The sequence below is a fragment of the Gadus chalcogrammus genome, chromosome 23 (assembly GCF_026213295.1).
Source record: "Gadus chalcogrammus isolate NIFS_2021 chromosome 23, NIFS_Gcha_1.0, whole genome shotgun sequence".
NCBI lineage: Eukaryota > Metazoa > Chordata > Actinopteri > Gadiformes > Gadidae > Gadus > Gadus chalcogrammus.
The window spans coordinates 14,551,414-14,567,224 of NC_079434.1; the positions used below are offsets into that span (position 1 = coordinate 14,551,414).

At 46.4% G+C, this 15,811-nt stretch overlaps 1 protein-coding gene across 1 annotated transcript in view; it reads left to right on the forward strand.

Moving 5' to 3' along the window:
- Positions 1-15,811, forward strand: part of LOC130377277 (trichohyalin-like) — a 69,627-nt gene that overhangs the window by 6,090 nt on the left and 47,726 nt on the right. The window contains exons 3-5 of the mRNA XM_056584318.1: positions 838-975; positions 7,240-7,310; positions 13,539-13,638. Of these exons, the coding sequence (XP_056440293.1) occupies positions 838-975; positions 7,240-7,310; positions 13,539-13,638 (309 nt within the window). The remainder of the gene's footprint in view (positions 1-837; positions 976-7,239; positions 7,311-13,538; positions 13,639-15,811) is intronic.

Genomic DNA, 15,811 nt, shown 5'->3' on the forward strand with positions numbered 1-15,811 from the left:
TAGATGTATTAAAAAGGGGGGCATAGGATATGGAACTTGTGTGACCTCTTGGTGTTGAATGCCGTTTGAGCTTGCCTTTTGACATAAGTGGACTCCCAATGTGGATTAGGATTTGACCGATTGGACTTCGGGGGGTTGAGTTTGGATTGGAATAAGGTGGCAACTGATCTCAACATTAGGTTTTTAATTTGCTCATGTTTCTTGTGGGTCAAAGTTGCAAATGTGCTTTCGGGAAATTAAATTCAGAGTTTAAGGCTGTGCCTCATTGTCGATTTCTAGCGCTAAGTTAATGGACTATTGCTCATTCTCAACGATTTAGCAATTGGGGTAACAGTTTCACATGGTTCGAGGAACATCATGTGAAACCGCCATTGAAAATAGAATGGAACAGAAATGTGTGCATGAATAACGTGCTGTTGGAGGATGCTTTTCACACTGTGGTGGATCTCTGACACATGGGGCGTAATGATCATATTCCTTCTACCATGTCACGCTATTATGCCAATTGCCTCGTCGAAAGTAGGCAGTATACCAGCCGCAAAACAAAATATTTTCCTGCAGGGACTATAATGGCGTCTTTAGACTTTTACCTTCATGGCGGTTTGCATAAACAACTCCTTGCATAAGAGCCTTGTTAATTGTCGCCTTCCTTCTAAAATGTATTTTAGAAGGAAAAAATTAACTACGGGAAGATGATCCTTTGTGTGAATGGGTAATAGGGACACCTTGATGATTGTTGTCTCTTCTGAGGGTGAGTTGGTTTATTTTATGTTCTTTCTTCTGCCTCTACCTGGACACTCTGTAAACTCGGGCATGTCTCTCAATGTATCTCCACAGGAGCGGATGCAGCAGAGGTGGTCCTTGGGGCGCAGTGCGTGCAGCCTACAGCCCACTGGGGACACAGAGTGCAGGTCAGCCGCGAGCAGCATCACGCCACTCCTCCAGCCGGCCGGACGTGTGCCGCGCAACCCGGATGTGAGTCACGGCCTGTCCTTTCTGCCCGCACGTACTTGCTCTTTCATTCGCTCGCTTCTTCACTCTCACACTTGCTTGTCCTTGTGCTTGTGCTTGTGTGTGTGCGTGTCTGTCTGCGTGTGTGTGTACATGCGTTTTTTGTGTTTTTGCAATAGATTGGAGGAAACATTGAGTGGTTAGTCTTTGTATGTCTGTTAATATGGCCTGCATATTTTCAGTTTAGCCCGCAACATGTGTTTTTCATTATTTACGTCCATTTATACGTGTGTGTGTGTGTGTGTGTGTGTGTGTGTGTGTGTGTGTGTGTGTGTGTGTGTGTGTGTGTGTGTGTGTGTGTGTGTGTGTGTGTGTGTGTGTGTGTGTGTGTGTGTGTGTGTGTGTGTGTGTGTGTGGGGGGGGGGGGGGTTGTGCGGAGGTGTGTGTTTTGCATGTATTCATTCACAGGCCTTGGCCCCAGGCCGGCAGGGTGCTTGCGGGCAAGGCAAAGGCCTAAGGGTGGGGATCAGCGTAGATTACATTAGATCAGCAGGGATCATTAAAGATCATTGCTTCTCCCTTTGATCCAATCACCTTGCACACTCATCCTTCGCATACACGCATGCGTCTCAAGTCATCGCCATGCCGACCGAGGGCAAAACACCCTGCGACCCGTTAGGAATATCTTTTGCGTGCCCCATTTGTTATTTATTACGGAAGACCCACATCTTTGCGCAGTTTAGTTTGGAGCAAGAAATCTCATTTCCTGTGCTTCATTGTCAACAGAAATGAGAAACGATAGAAAATAGCATGGGAGAAAATCAATTAAAGTCCAGTGTGGGTTAAACATCCGCTCATCAAATATTTAGGACTTTGCCCTCCATGAAGTTTGATTCGAGTTATTGACGGATTTAGGTTTACGGTTAATGGTTATACTGCCACTTCAATGTTATTTGCACATTAAAGGAGGCCGAGCAAAGTGGAGACGTTCCCATTAAAACTTTTGTGAGAACCACACGATAGATGCAGTCTCATGCCTTGGGACCCATGCTAATGAAAACAAAACCCGGGGTTATCTTATACGCGGGGGTATCCCAACAGAAATACGACGGTGACCCGTTGCACTCCACACTCTCTGGAGTTCAAAGTTCGACTGGATGGCAAGAACCGACAAACCAAAATGTTTACATAGTGAAGCGTTGTTTTCTTCCCAGAAAGATAGCATCAGTCAGGCCTGTCTCTGGGTGTGTCTGCCTTTTATATGCAGCTACACCGAGGTCTTCAAGGCTGCTCTTTAAATTCACAAGTTCAGTGACTTTATTGTTTGATTCATGATGTTTAGTAGTAGATAGCACAGTTCAGCACAGATAGCACAGTTCCCGAAAGCACAGTCATAAGTATCGCTGCTGTACTATGCTAATGCATGCAATTATGTGCACTATTCATGTTCTGGGGCTAACTGTTGCCAAGTGATGCGATGGGCTTCACTCAAGCTTTGAAAAGCTTGGGATAATTTTCCGATAAATCTTTTCCGTTTACAGCTCCACTCCCCTAGCAAAGTCCTGTATCTATTACAGTCTCCCCCTATCGCTACCTGTGTACCTATACCTTCCCTCCGCCACACAAGCAAAATTGTGTTTAGTCTGGCGGGGAAAACTAGAGAGGAGGTGAAGTGAGAGAGGGAGAGCGAGAGCGCTGCGGGGGGTCAGCGGGTTGCAGCGGTCGACTATGCTAATGTTGTCGTTAATGACTTTGCTGTGAGTGATAATTGATCGTCTTCATTATCATATTAACTCCGGCGGAGGCCCACCCCTTCACTTCCCTCAGCTAACACCTCCCCCCCCTCCCCTCCCCTTCCCCCACCCCTCCCCTCCCCCCAGCTCTCCCTGCCTCCCCACCATGCGGTAATGAATGCCCATCCGTTTGATCCTTTGGAATAATGAACTAATTAGCTTAATTAAAATCAATAGAGGTGCCAATAGGCGGTTTACCGTCTCTGGGACGTGGTCTCTATCCATCGGGAGGAATTGTCGGCCAGGGTGGGGGAGAGAGAGAGGGGTGGGTGGGTCGGGGCGTAGGGTGGGGTGTGGGGAGGGGGGGGTGAAAGAGAGAGTGACGACGAAGACATAAAACAAGAGAAGGTGAAGATTATGGAGAGGAGATGGCGACTGGTGAAGGCAGGAAAAAGCTGGGAGGTTCATTCAAACGGTGGAAAGAGTTGGAGAGGTAGAACATGGGGGAGGAGTGGTAACTTCCCACATTTTTTGGCGGTTTGCACGGAGAGAATCAAAACGACAAACTAAAAGCTACCAAGAGAGAGAAAGAGGGAGGGCGATTGGGATGAACCACCCTAAAAAGGGCGGGGGGGGCAAAAAAAGAGAGAAAGAGAGGGAGCAAGAACGAGAGAGAGAGAGAGAGAAGGAGAGGGCAAAATAGGTTCCTAATGCTGATTTATGAGCGGCTGGCGGTCGTTAGCTGCAATAAATGGCTTGTAGGAGCGCCTGCCGCATTACCCGCTGTAAGGGATACTAAGTGCATTGTAAGGTCAACCATAAGGCCAAACTTACATATGTAGTGCGCTGCCCTTGTAAACCTGTGTTAATATATCAGCCACGGGATGGAACAACGAACGAGTCTATCTCGCAGCCCAGCAGGACGCCTGTGTGTGTGTGTGTGTGCCATTTGCCTACATAATAGCCGCCGCCGCTAAATCTTCCACCCGATGCGAGCGCTCTGTATGTTTTTCCAAAGCGCTGTTGCGAAAAAGGTCCTTGGCTATTGTGCCCAAGCACTGGGCGCTCTCATGTCTTTCCCACGCCGCGTCCACTGTGTTATGTTAGCCTGCGCGGCGCTAATGCCCGTGCATTGCTAATTATTGGGTCCTACTTTGCATTATGTTGAACAGTGGAGGCAAATCACGCACAGCTCCAAGAGCCCCGAGAAACCGCAGTAGCAGCACACGCTGTAGTCCGGTCGGTGAGCCTGATTTGAGTCCTCTTATTGATGTGATTTGAGAAAGCTTATCTAAAAAATATCGAAAAAAAAGCCATCAACCACAATGTCCTTTTCACGAGAGAATTTATTTTATTTTTTTCTGGTTCATAGGGCCTGTTTCTCTATCTAGTGGTCTTCTTTTTTATCCACTGGTGAAGCACTTACATTTCATAGTTGCTCCAATATTGATTGTATGCCTTGACTGTCGCTGTATGCCGCTTCGGATAACAGCGTCTGCAAAATGACTTAACGTGAATGTAAAGGTTTTTTATACAGTGAAAACCACATAGAGAAGTGGTGGGGGTCACATTAAAAAGGAACATTGGCGCTAGAAACCAGGCAGGAAATTTAGCAAGACCTATAGGTATACGTCTCCGTCTCTTATTGTACTTGCGATCCACCAAGGCTGAGGTTTGAAACATAAGAGCCCAGTCAGAGTCAAAGAAAAAGCTAATGATTTAATCAAATGGAAGGCTATATTAAGGTCCCGGTGAGATGAGAACAGCGGCCAGTAGTTAAAACATAGGCCTATAGGATGTGAGACGCTAAGTCTAGGGAATGAATCGTGGGTGTGATGTGTGTGCATGTGCTTGTGTGAATGTCATGAGGAGGTGGCTGGATTTGAGGATGGAAGGGGAGGGACATTAAAAGAGGAGAGGGAACAGATAATGACAGTAAAAGCAGTGAGGGGTTTGCGTGTGTGTGTGTGCGTGCGTGCGTGCGTGGGTGCGTGCGTGCGTGCGTGCGTGCGTGCGTGCGTGCGTGCGTGCGTGCGTGCGTGCGTGTGTGTGTGTGTGTGTGTGTGTGTGTGTGTGTGTGTGTGTGTGTGTGTGTGTGTGTGTGTGTGTGTGTGTGTTGGGGTAAAAACTAGATTTAACTAATATAATATTTGAAACATTTCATATTTCTGTTCTGCATGCTTTATTTTACGCTCTCTCGCTCCCTCTTTCGCTCTCTCTATATATAAATATTGGTACATAGATATATGTATATAGCATGCCATGCACTAACAAATTAGCCTGCTATGGTCATAGCCTTCACAGGGGTCATTATAATAGATTGCAGGCTTTTCATAAAGCAGGGACTTCCATTGAAGGATTAGTAGTGCCATAGACACCCATGCAAATACACACACACACACACACACACACACACACACACACACACACACACACACACACACACACACACACACACACACACACACACACACACACACACACACACACACACACACACACACACACACACACTGTGATCTTAATGAGACCTTATTCCGGACACACAACCCTCCGGTGCCCGTAAATTGCGTCCGTCACTCCGCCATACATACTTAATCAGGTAATGTTGTTTTATTTCTTTATTATTAATTTGCCTGCATTTCTGATTTATCGTAAGCACTCCGGATCACACCGATATGCGGTCTCTTTTACAGTTCAGAGTGGGACAAGTAGAGGTAGAGAGAGGGCGGGAGAGAGAGGGGGAGAGAGAGGTATAAAGCAAACTGCGTGCTTATTCATGTACTTAGGGAATTGCCTCGGTAATGAATTGACTGGCTGTTTAGGCATACATAACATTGCCTACTACTCCCCTTAATAATGTAAGCAGGTCGTAACTCCTGCTAACCCAAGGGTACTGGAGGCCAAGCACGTGTGTTCACATACACACAAACGGGCACCCACCTACACACACACACACACATACCAACACAAACACACACACACACACACTTATACATACGCACACTAGCACATTAGCTACTGACCTCTGGATATGTGTTAGGTTTTTCATTACCATATTGTCATATATCATATATTTTGAATACAAATGTTCTTTTAAAATATTACCAGCGTTTACGTTTGTGTGCGAGTCTCCATCCAAACTTATGAAAATGTATGAGTTTGTCTCTTTTCGTATCTGTGAAGAAATAAACTTGAACCGTGTGTGTGTGTGCGTGTGTGTGTGCGTGTGTGTGTGTGTGTGTGTGTGTGTGTTTTAATAGTTGAGTTTCAGAGAGATTTTTCTACGTGATTACAACATCATTTCACCTACACCGTATATGAGCGGCTTTCATTTTAATTTGAGTTGCGTTTTTGCGTTGTCTATCTTTCATTATAATGGCATAATGGAGTCTCGGCAAAAAAAATAAGCTATATCATGAATGAGGGAGCGTATTCATACCGGCCGTGTCTTGCATTAAGTACTTTAGTTGCATCAACACCTATATGTACGGTGGGCTTTATTTCCCATGTTATTTCATCTCCATGTCTGGCAGCATAATGAACGTTATAGAAGCATGTACATGAGAAATACAGTATCTCTCTGCACTGCCCTTAAACACTCTCATTACAGCCGTGTATAAAGACAAGAAGACCACTTAAAACACATCGCACAAGTGTGCTTGCATTTAAAAAAACCGACACCCTTAACACACACATACACACACAAAAAGTGAGAGTGTGTGTCCGTGTGTGTACACACACGGACACACGCTCTCTCTCACACAGACTACGCGTTGACCTGTGAGTCATTACCGTCAGCATTGATTTCCTTTCCCAGAGTGACCCCTGTCACCATGGCGATAGAGAGCGCCAATCTTTTACTATCACTGCCAGCTCTCTATCGCTCTCTAGTTTCCCTTTTTTCTCTAACCGCCCTCCCAGCCCACTCCCCCTCTCCCTTCACAACCACACAAACACACACACACACACACGCACACACACTGACGGACACACACACTGACGGACACACACACACTGACGGACACACACACACACACCTGCACTTAATCTCTTTCTCTTTTTTATTCTCTTCGCTCTGATTCAGGACTAAAATGAGTTACGCCCACGCGGAAGGTTACCGTAGCCTAACTCATTTTACCGGATCGGAGTGCGAGTGTGCAGCATGTGTTTTTTTGCGTGCGCGTGTGCGTGTTCGCATGTTGCTCTCTAATATAACTATCTTCCTTTCAATCCAAGAACTGTCCGTGTGCTTGTTTTGCATCAAATATTTTATTTTTTTCATTTAATCCCCAAAGAGGAAGACGATGCCAAACCAAATTATGAAGACATTACCATAATCACATTTCAGATTTCATCTTCTCATCCTTTTTTTTTTCTCCTTCTTCCTCCCCTCCTCTATTTTTGATCGTGTCAGCGCAACGGCTAATTTGAGTCTGCTGATGTTTATGCCGCCGTTGCTCCCCTTTTTGTGGAAAATCAGCAAAGTAGAGGCGTTTATTTAATATTTTACTGATATATGAATTCATAACCCACAACGTTTTCTCCTCGCTAGGTGCCTGAGGTTGAGCTGAGGTCGCCATCCACGGCTCAGATGGACGGACGGCCCCGAGGACCCACGGACCCGTACGTAACCAGGGACGATAGACAGCTAGTGACGGAGGGAGATGTATACAGTCCCACCCCACACACACTAGTGAGACGGAAGGAGATGTGTACAGTCTCACCCCACACACACACACACACACTAGTAAGATGGAAGGAGATGGGTACCGTCTCACCCCACACACACTAGTGAGATGGAAGGAGATGTGTGCAGTCTCACCCCACACACACTAGTGTCACACCTGGGTTCTCAAGAAACTTTCAAGTACCGGTACTTTTTTAATTCAACTTCACAATGACACACACTTTCTCGCTCGGGTACACTCACATAGACACACACACACACACACACACACACACACACACACACACACACACACACACACACACACACACACACACACACGTTCAATCAGACACACAAGCACACACACTCACACACACTCACTCACACACACACACACATGCGTTCACTCAGACACACAAGCACACAGACACGTTCACACACACACACACACACACACACACACACACACACACACACACACACACACACACACACACACACACACACACACACACACACACACACACACACACACACACACACACACTCTCCAGGTCCCCCTGGTGTGAAGAGGGAAGGTAAGGGAGTTGGCCTCGGGGAGTCCATCTCTCCTCGGGGACGACCAGGCTCTTCAGAGACTAGCATCACCGCGGCAGTCTCATGACAATATGCAAATCCCCCTCAGGATGTTCTCCCACCATGCTGAGCGGCAGCAGCAGCAGCAGAAAATAAAATAAAATGAAAAAGAATGAAATAATGAAATTAAAAGAAGGCCTCTGAAAGACTTTCTACCGCTCTTGACTACCTCTGCTCTTTCCTAGAAGCGTGAGTGTCTGTGTGTGTGTCTCTGTGTGTGTGTGTGTGTGTGTGTCTGTGTGTGCATGCGTGCGCTCCTATGTCTTGCGTCTTGTTTAACAAAAGGGCTTCATTAGGAAACTTTGCTCATACATAATGTGTGCGTGTTTCTGAATATCGCCCTGGCAAGCTTGTCACCTTGCGCTCATATCAAACCAATGATGTCCAATTACTGCTGAGGACTGAAGAAGTGAAAAAAAAAAAGATCCACTGAAATTGCACCGTTCTGTGACATGTTGGCCACAAGGAACCATCCCCCCCACACATCTAGTTTGACAGGGTCAAGACAAGACCTGGATGGGAGTTCTTGTCTATTAATAGCATACACGAAAAGAACATTGATCTATCCATCTATGTAGTTGCATTATATTTCTATTCACTGTGTTTGACATCTGAGACGTATTGTTCAGGGTATGATACATGCATGAGCAGATTACGCTGATGTTTTTGCTATCTACATCTTTCACGACATGGTTTCAGTAAAAAATAAACTATTAGTGAGTCCATAATGCTACCAACAGCGGGGATGAAACACCATAAGGACACATACGTACGTGTGTGTGTGTGTGTGTGTGTGTGTGTGTGTGTGTGTGTGTGTGTATGCGTGTGTTCACGTGCGTGTGTGTGAGAAAAAAATATATGAAAGGACTAAATCAGGTCTTGTGACATGAAATGACAAGCTGGTTGAAACAGCGGGTGAGTGTATGTGTTTCTTGCCACCAGCATCAACATTAAACGCACAAGATTGAAGCCACCCTCAGGGTAGTGGTGTGTGGTGGGTGTGTGCGTGCGTGTGTGTGTTTGCGTGTGTTTGCACATTTGGGTTTCGGTGGAGGTGAAGCTCTTGAGTCTTTTATCAACTTTTCTTTTATTTCGGTTTTTTTTTTTGTTTATCTGCAGATTTATTTATATAATTCTGGTATGTAGAAAACATAAACACCCTCGCTCTCTATCTCTCTCTGTCTCGCTCTGTCTATCTCTCTCTCTCACACACACACACACACACACACACACACACACACACACACACACACACACACACACACACACACACACACACACACACACACACATTGATCTAGCAACATATTGATGTGTTAGTGGGTGTCAAGCTTTTTTTTTTTCTTCTTTCCATCCTCTATCTCTGCGGTTATTTCATTATTTTCCTAAAGAATAATCTCCTGCAGAGCTTTAACTTTTTTCTCTTTATTTATTTTTTAAACTTGACTTAACTTGAGTATTGTTTGCCGTGGTCGCCTGCCAAAAGTTAGTTAGCGAGGAAATGCTTTAGTGACAGGATGTGCCCACCACTAACGTTCGCTTTTCAGTGGGGGGTAAAGTTAAACTCCGGGAGAACTTTGAAAATGAGAACTCCTGTATTGGTGTGTGTGTATGTGTGTGTGTGTGTGTGAGTTTATAAGAAGGCTGTGGTCGCCTCATTACGGTTATCATCTTCTTGGTTCTTGCTTGCACCATACTTTTCTCTCACCTTTTTTGCTGCGTTCCCCTTCTGCTTCCCACCCTCGTTGCCTGACGCGCAGATCTCGGTCCTTCCCCTCTTGCCTGCTCTCTGTGTGTTTCTCTGGATCGGTCTCATTTGTACCGGGCTCTTGAACACACCGCTCTGTGACTCTTTTCTTGGTGCGCTCGTCCCATTCTTAATCCTCATTTACGTGTTTCTTTCGCCTTTATAACAACATCACACACACACACACACACACACACACACACACACACACACACACACACACACACACACACACACACACACACACACACACACACACACACACACACACACACACACACACACGTTCCACCTCTAGAGTCCGGGGGGGAGTAGGATATGTCTCTTTTTCTCCATATTGACTTTCCCAGGTCAACCTCTTCTCGTCTTATTAGGGCCAAGCTAACTGATCAATACAGTAGACTGGTGGGCCCCCGGTGTGGACATGTGCACACACACACACATACAACCGGCCATGCTGTAGACACACACACACACACACACACACACACACACACACACACACACACACACACACAGATTGAGGTACAATCCAAAACAAATGGAGCATTTATCGGGCCGCATGAATATACTTTTTTTCAAGATCTATTTTCCTCTCTGTTCCCCCTCCTGTCCTCTCCTCACTCTCCTCTGCTCCTCTCCTTGCTTCCTTCTCCTCTCCTCCTCGCCACCCTCTCCTCTACTCCCTGCCTTCCCTCCGCTGTGCTCTCCTCTCCTCGCTCCCTTACCCTCTCCTCTCCCTGCCTTCCCTCCACCGTCCTCTCCTCTCCTCTCCTCGCTTCCATCTCCCCTTATCCTCGCTTCCCTGTCCTCTCCTCCATCCTGCTTTCCTCTCCTCTCCTCTCCTCCTCGCCTCCCCGCTGCCCTCCCCTCCTTGCCTCTCCCCCCCCCGCTCTCCTCTCCTCTCCTCTCCTCTCATCTCCCACCTCCTGCTGCTCTCCCAGCTGGTGAGCTGTGACATCTGCAGCGCTGCAACGCGGACGTGCATCTGTCTCAGAGACGGAAGGAGAGGGGGTGGGAGGAGCGGGGCAGGGGGAGGGAGGGTTCTGAAGAGGGGGGGGGGGGGGATGGAGGGAGGGCGGGCGGGAGGGAGGGAGGGATGGAAGGAGAGCTGGAGGAAAGAGGAGGGATATAAGGAAAGCGGGTGGGGAGGGGAGGGGAGGAACGACGGGCACGTGACGAAAGCAGGATGGGAACTAAGGATGGGGCTAAGAACTAGTGGCAATTAGGTGCTTGTCGGGTGAGACAGGTGTGTGTGTGTGTGTACACACGTGCATGTGTGTGTATGTGTGCATGCATGCGTGGCAGTGTGCCAGGCCGTGCCATCTGGCAGCTTGTCAGCAGTCCTCTCATTAACAGGGAGGTTAATTGCTGTGGCAGCACCCAGCCTGTGTCAAACATCACCCTGGGGACACGCAGACAAGAGAATGTGTGCACGCGTGTGCGTCCGTGGGTGTGTATGCACGAGTGCGCGTGTCCGTGCCTGTGCGCACGTGCGTGGGTGTGTGTGTGTGTGTGTGTGTGTGTGTGTGTGTGTGTGTGTGGGTGAATGTGCATTTTGTGACCCAATGCTCTACTCTTGACTTTGAAATGGTTAACAAGTACCTGCTGGATATTAGCCTTGGCATTCAGAGAGAGAATAGGAGTATGTACATGCAGGTGTGTAATTCTGTGGACACACACACTAACACACACACATACATGCTCACTCATTCACACACACACATTATTTTGGGCATGCTGGGACACATGCATGTTTGTATTATTCTTATAAATTATGCCTAGCTGCTGTAATGATGTAGAAAGAATTGGGTTTACCGAACCAATGTCTATAGCCTTAGGGGCAAACACACACACACTTACACATAAACAAACACACACACACTTACACATTACACACACACACACACACACACACATACACACACCAACAGGGGTGAGGGTTGGAGGTGGCAATTTGCATGTTATTACTGCATATTCATGACTAATTTTGTTAGCCTTGCCTAATAGGCCTGAGTGACAGCTGGAGAAATCGGGAGCCTGCTCTAATATCACACACACACACACACACACACACACACACACACACACACACACACACACACACACACACACACACACACACACACACACACACACACACACACACACACACACACACACACATATGCACGCACGCTCCCACATAGACACACTCTGTTACTCACAATGGTTCTCTTCTCGTCTTTCTTGTCCCCACAATAATCATTACAACACTCATGGGTCTAAGTGTCACCGTTCATCCCTTTGCGTTTAATGTTGTTGCTAAGGGCTGACCACAATATTGTGATGTATTACTAGACACAGTGTCTTCTTCAAGTCAGGCACGCCACAATCTGATAAACAAAGGCATACAGATTTGAATCAAGGAATCATGAATCTGAAATTGTCAACATCAATGTCTTTGTGTGTGTGTGTGTATGTGTGTGTGCCACACACACACTTATACACAGTCCAGCTGTGAAAAAACACTGCCCCATTGGCAGGTGTAAAGTAGGGATAAAATTGCCTGCCGTTACTTTCTGCTCCAAACCCTCTCACAATTTTTCAACCTCTTTCCATTTCTGCCTATTTGTCCCCTCTAACAAAAAAACTAAAACTCTCCCAAATTTGGGGGTGACTGAAACATTTTTCATTCAGTCTGACAGGAAAATGACTTAAAATTGCAAATCATTTACCCAAGATTTTGTCCCATCATCTACCCCCCCTCCCCCCACCCAGAAAAAACACTTTGGGAAGTGCAATTGGTCCCTTCAAGCGACCGAGTCCATGGAGTGAGATGAGTGGACTTGGTTTTATATTTTCTTTGTTATTTACTACTTCGTTTTTACTTTTCTTCATTTTTTTGTATTTTTCAAATTCTTCGTCTCGTTAGTCCTGTTGTGTGTGAGCGGCCTTGCATGTTTGTTTGTATGTGCACAATTATGTCCACGCAGGGTATTTTATTGATTGGAATTATGTTTCACTTTTCTCTGCATTCAATAATAAAACACACACAGGCGAGCGTGCACACACACACACACGCACACGCACGCACACGCACACGCACACGTAGGTAGATGTGTTGTCAGATTGTGAGTGTGCTCCTTGGTGGCTTCCCTTTGACTGTTTGACAGGATTTGTGTTCTTTTTTTCTTTTTTTAAAGATTCAACCTGCTCAAACCGCTGCTCTCCCGCTACGCGTGCTGCGGTCGTACGCAGACGTGCTTGATCAAACTGCGAGTTAACTGTTTTTAATCCCTCCAAAGTTTTATCAAAATAGCACATCCCTGCCAAGAGTCTCTCGGAATATGAATATATATGTTGTGTGTGTGTGTGTGTGTGTGTGTGTGTGTGTGTGTGCATGTGTGTGTGTAAGAGGGAGTGTCATGGGTATATCATGGCTAGGTGACAGCTGACACCATAGTGGCTCTGAAAGAAGGGGGTATAATCTTCCTGTTTTTTCCCCCACTAGGACACACACACACACACCAACACACACTTTTACCCCACATTCTACCCCCCCGTTATGCAAAACAGTGACTCCTGGCAAACTTTTCTCCCACTGACAAATTCTACGAAACCAGCACATAACGACTTTGTAATGAATTCGGTATTAGCAGGACGGACAAATTAACATAGCGCCAGATCAATTATCTAATCATTGAAAACTTGTTTTATTTCTCATTTCTCATTTATTGCTTCCTTCTCGCCTCCTTTTCTCCTTCCACACCTCTTCCTCCCCTTTCCCGTTCTCTCCATCCCTCTCTCTGGGTCCCAGGGGGCGGACGGTGGACGTGGAGGCCCAGCGGAGAGCCTGGTGCCCTGGCCTCTCTGGGTGGCCCAGGGAGCTCGACAGGGACTCCCCGGACCAGAGAGAGGTACCCCACTTTGTATTCGTGATCGGGATGTCATTAGTGGCCAAGTGACACTTACAACAGCCTCTTTAAAAGAACATGTTTTAAACATCGTTCAAATGAGAAATAGGGGAATACAATCTCCATGTTTGATATGGATTTTAGATATTAGAATTTTTTTTCATTAATCAGAACAAAAAAACATGAAACAAACACCTCTTGGGTCAGTGTTTGCGGTTATTATCAACCAGCGTCAGAAATGTGATTTCATTTTGTATTTCATTTTGTATTTTACACATATAAATATATATATATATTAATTTGTTTTACAATATTGCTTTGGCACCAGTGCTTGCGGGCTGTCTTGCATGTGGGTGGTGTGCGTGTGTGTGTGTGTATGTGTGTGTGTGTGTGTTTCGTGGGGGGGGGGGGGGGTCTTACCAGGAAGCCGGGGTGTGTGTGTGATGAATTACCAGCATATCTCCGCGCCCCGGGTAACAAACATGGCATCGCTAGCCAGGATTATAAGGCAAGGGAGCCTTTTTTATGGCCTTCCCACACCTCCTAACAGGGTGTCACTAAATTATACCCACTGCTGTTTTACTGTCTTCTGTGGCTTACGGTTAACACACGCACACACACACACACACACACACACACGCACACGCACTCATGCACACACAGAGACACACACATACACGCGTATTCGCGAAAACATGCGCAAACATATAATTTTCAGCTTGTGGGTATGTGCGTACACCAACACACACACACACATACACACAAACACACAAATCTCTGCTCATATTCACCCACATTGGTGGTGGTGGTAAAGCCTTGCTTGTTGGTTGTTTATGTGATGGCTTTCCGCTGTTTGCTGTGCTTGTCAGTTGCTTCATTTGCTCTGCTACTAATTAGCGGTTTTGCATGTAATTCGGGAGAGTCGTGGGGCGGGGTGATGCGGTGGCGTGAAGTCTGTTAATCATATTTTGACACGAGGATTTAGCGACGTGTTAACTGTTTTGGTGTTGGAATTTGTGGATCTAATTTTAGTTTTATTGGATGTTACATTTGTTTGCTCATACAGATCATTGTCTGACAAGCGAACGACAGTTTGAACACACACGCATACGCGCGCACACACACGCACGCACGCACACGCACACACAGAAACAGACACAGACATAGTCACAGAGACAGACACACAGACCTATAAAAACATAAACACACACACACAAAAAAAGACACACACATGCCACAGCATTCGGCTTTCTTCTTTCTATATAGTATCGATAAGTATAGTAAGAGTTGTGTCGTTAACGCTTCTGTAGGTGAATTTCATGCAATCAACAAGCCCCAGTCCAGGCGTCTAGTCGCACACACTCAACCACTTTTGTATGCACTTGCGTGCATTTTTGTCCCCCACTATTGTTTGGAACAGTGTCGCCATCGGCCGAAAATTTGTGTTATTTTCACCTTTTTTATTTTTTCATTTTTTCTTGCGCCTTCCAAGATGGAGGTGGAGGAGGGAGTAGGATGGGGAGGGGGGAGGGGGGGGGGCAGTAATTGAGAGGAATGGCGGCGGCGTAAGGAGCTGACAAAGTGATACATTAACCAAACAGGCATAATTAGTGAACCATGGTTGCGGCGAGAATATTAATTCTGATAAGTTGAGTGAGCCAACCTAATTTAGTTTGATGTAGTGATACATTCAAGAGTGGTGGCGCGTGGAGTTAACACGAGGACACTTTGCATTTTTAATAGCCTTACACATGTGTACATACCCAATGAGGTTCGAGTTGGCCTCCTGGGTTTGGGATGCGTGCCGGCTCTTCCGGCGTCAAAACAACCAGCCCTATGTCATCCCTGCTTCCCCCCGCTGCATACTCAAATCACACAACACACACTTTTTAAGCGCACATAATATGAGTCAGACGACCGCATTCGCAGAGGACCGAGAGTTGCTCCAAACACAACAAAACACTTCACCTTAATTCAGATCTCAGACTTGCTCTCTCTCTCTCTCTCTCTCTCTCTGTCTCTGTCTCTGTCTCTGTCTCTGTCTCTGTCTCTGTCTCTCTCTCTCTCTCTCTCTCTGTCTCTGTCTCTGTCTCTGTCTCTGTCTCTGTCTCTGTCTCTCTCTCTGTCTCTGTCTCTGTCTCTGTCTCTGTCTCTGTCTCTGTCTCTGTCTCTCTCT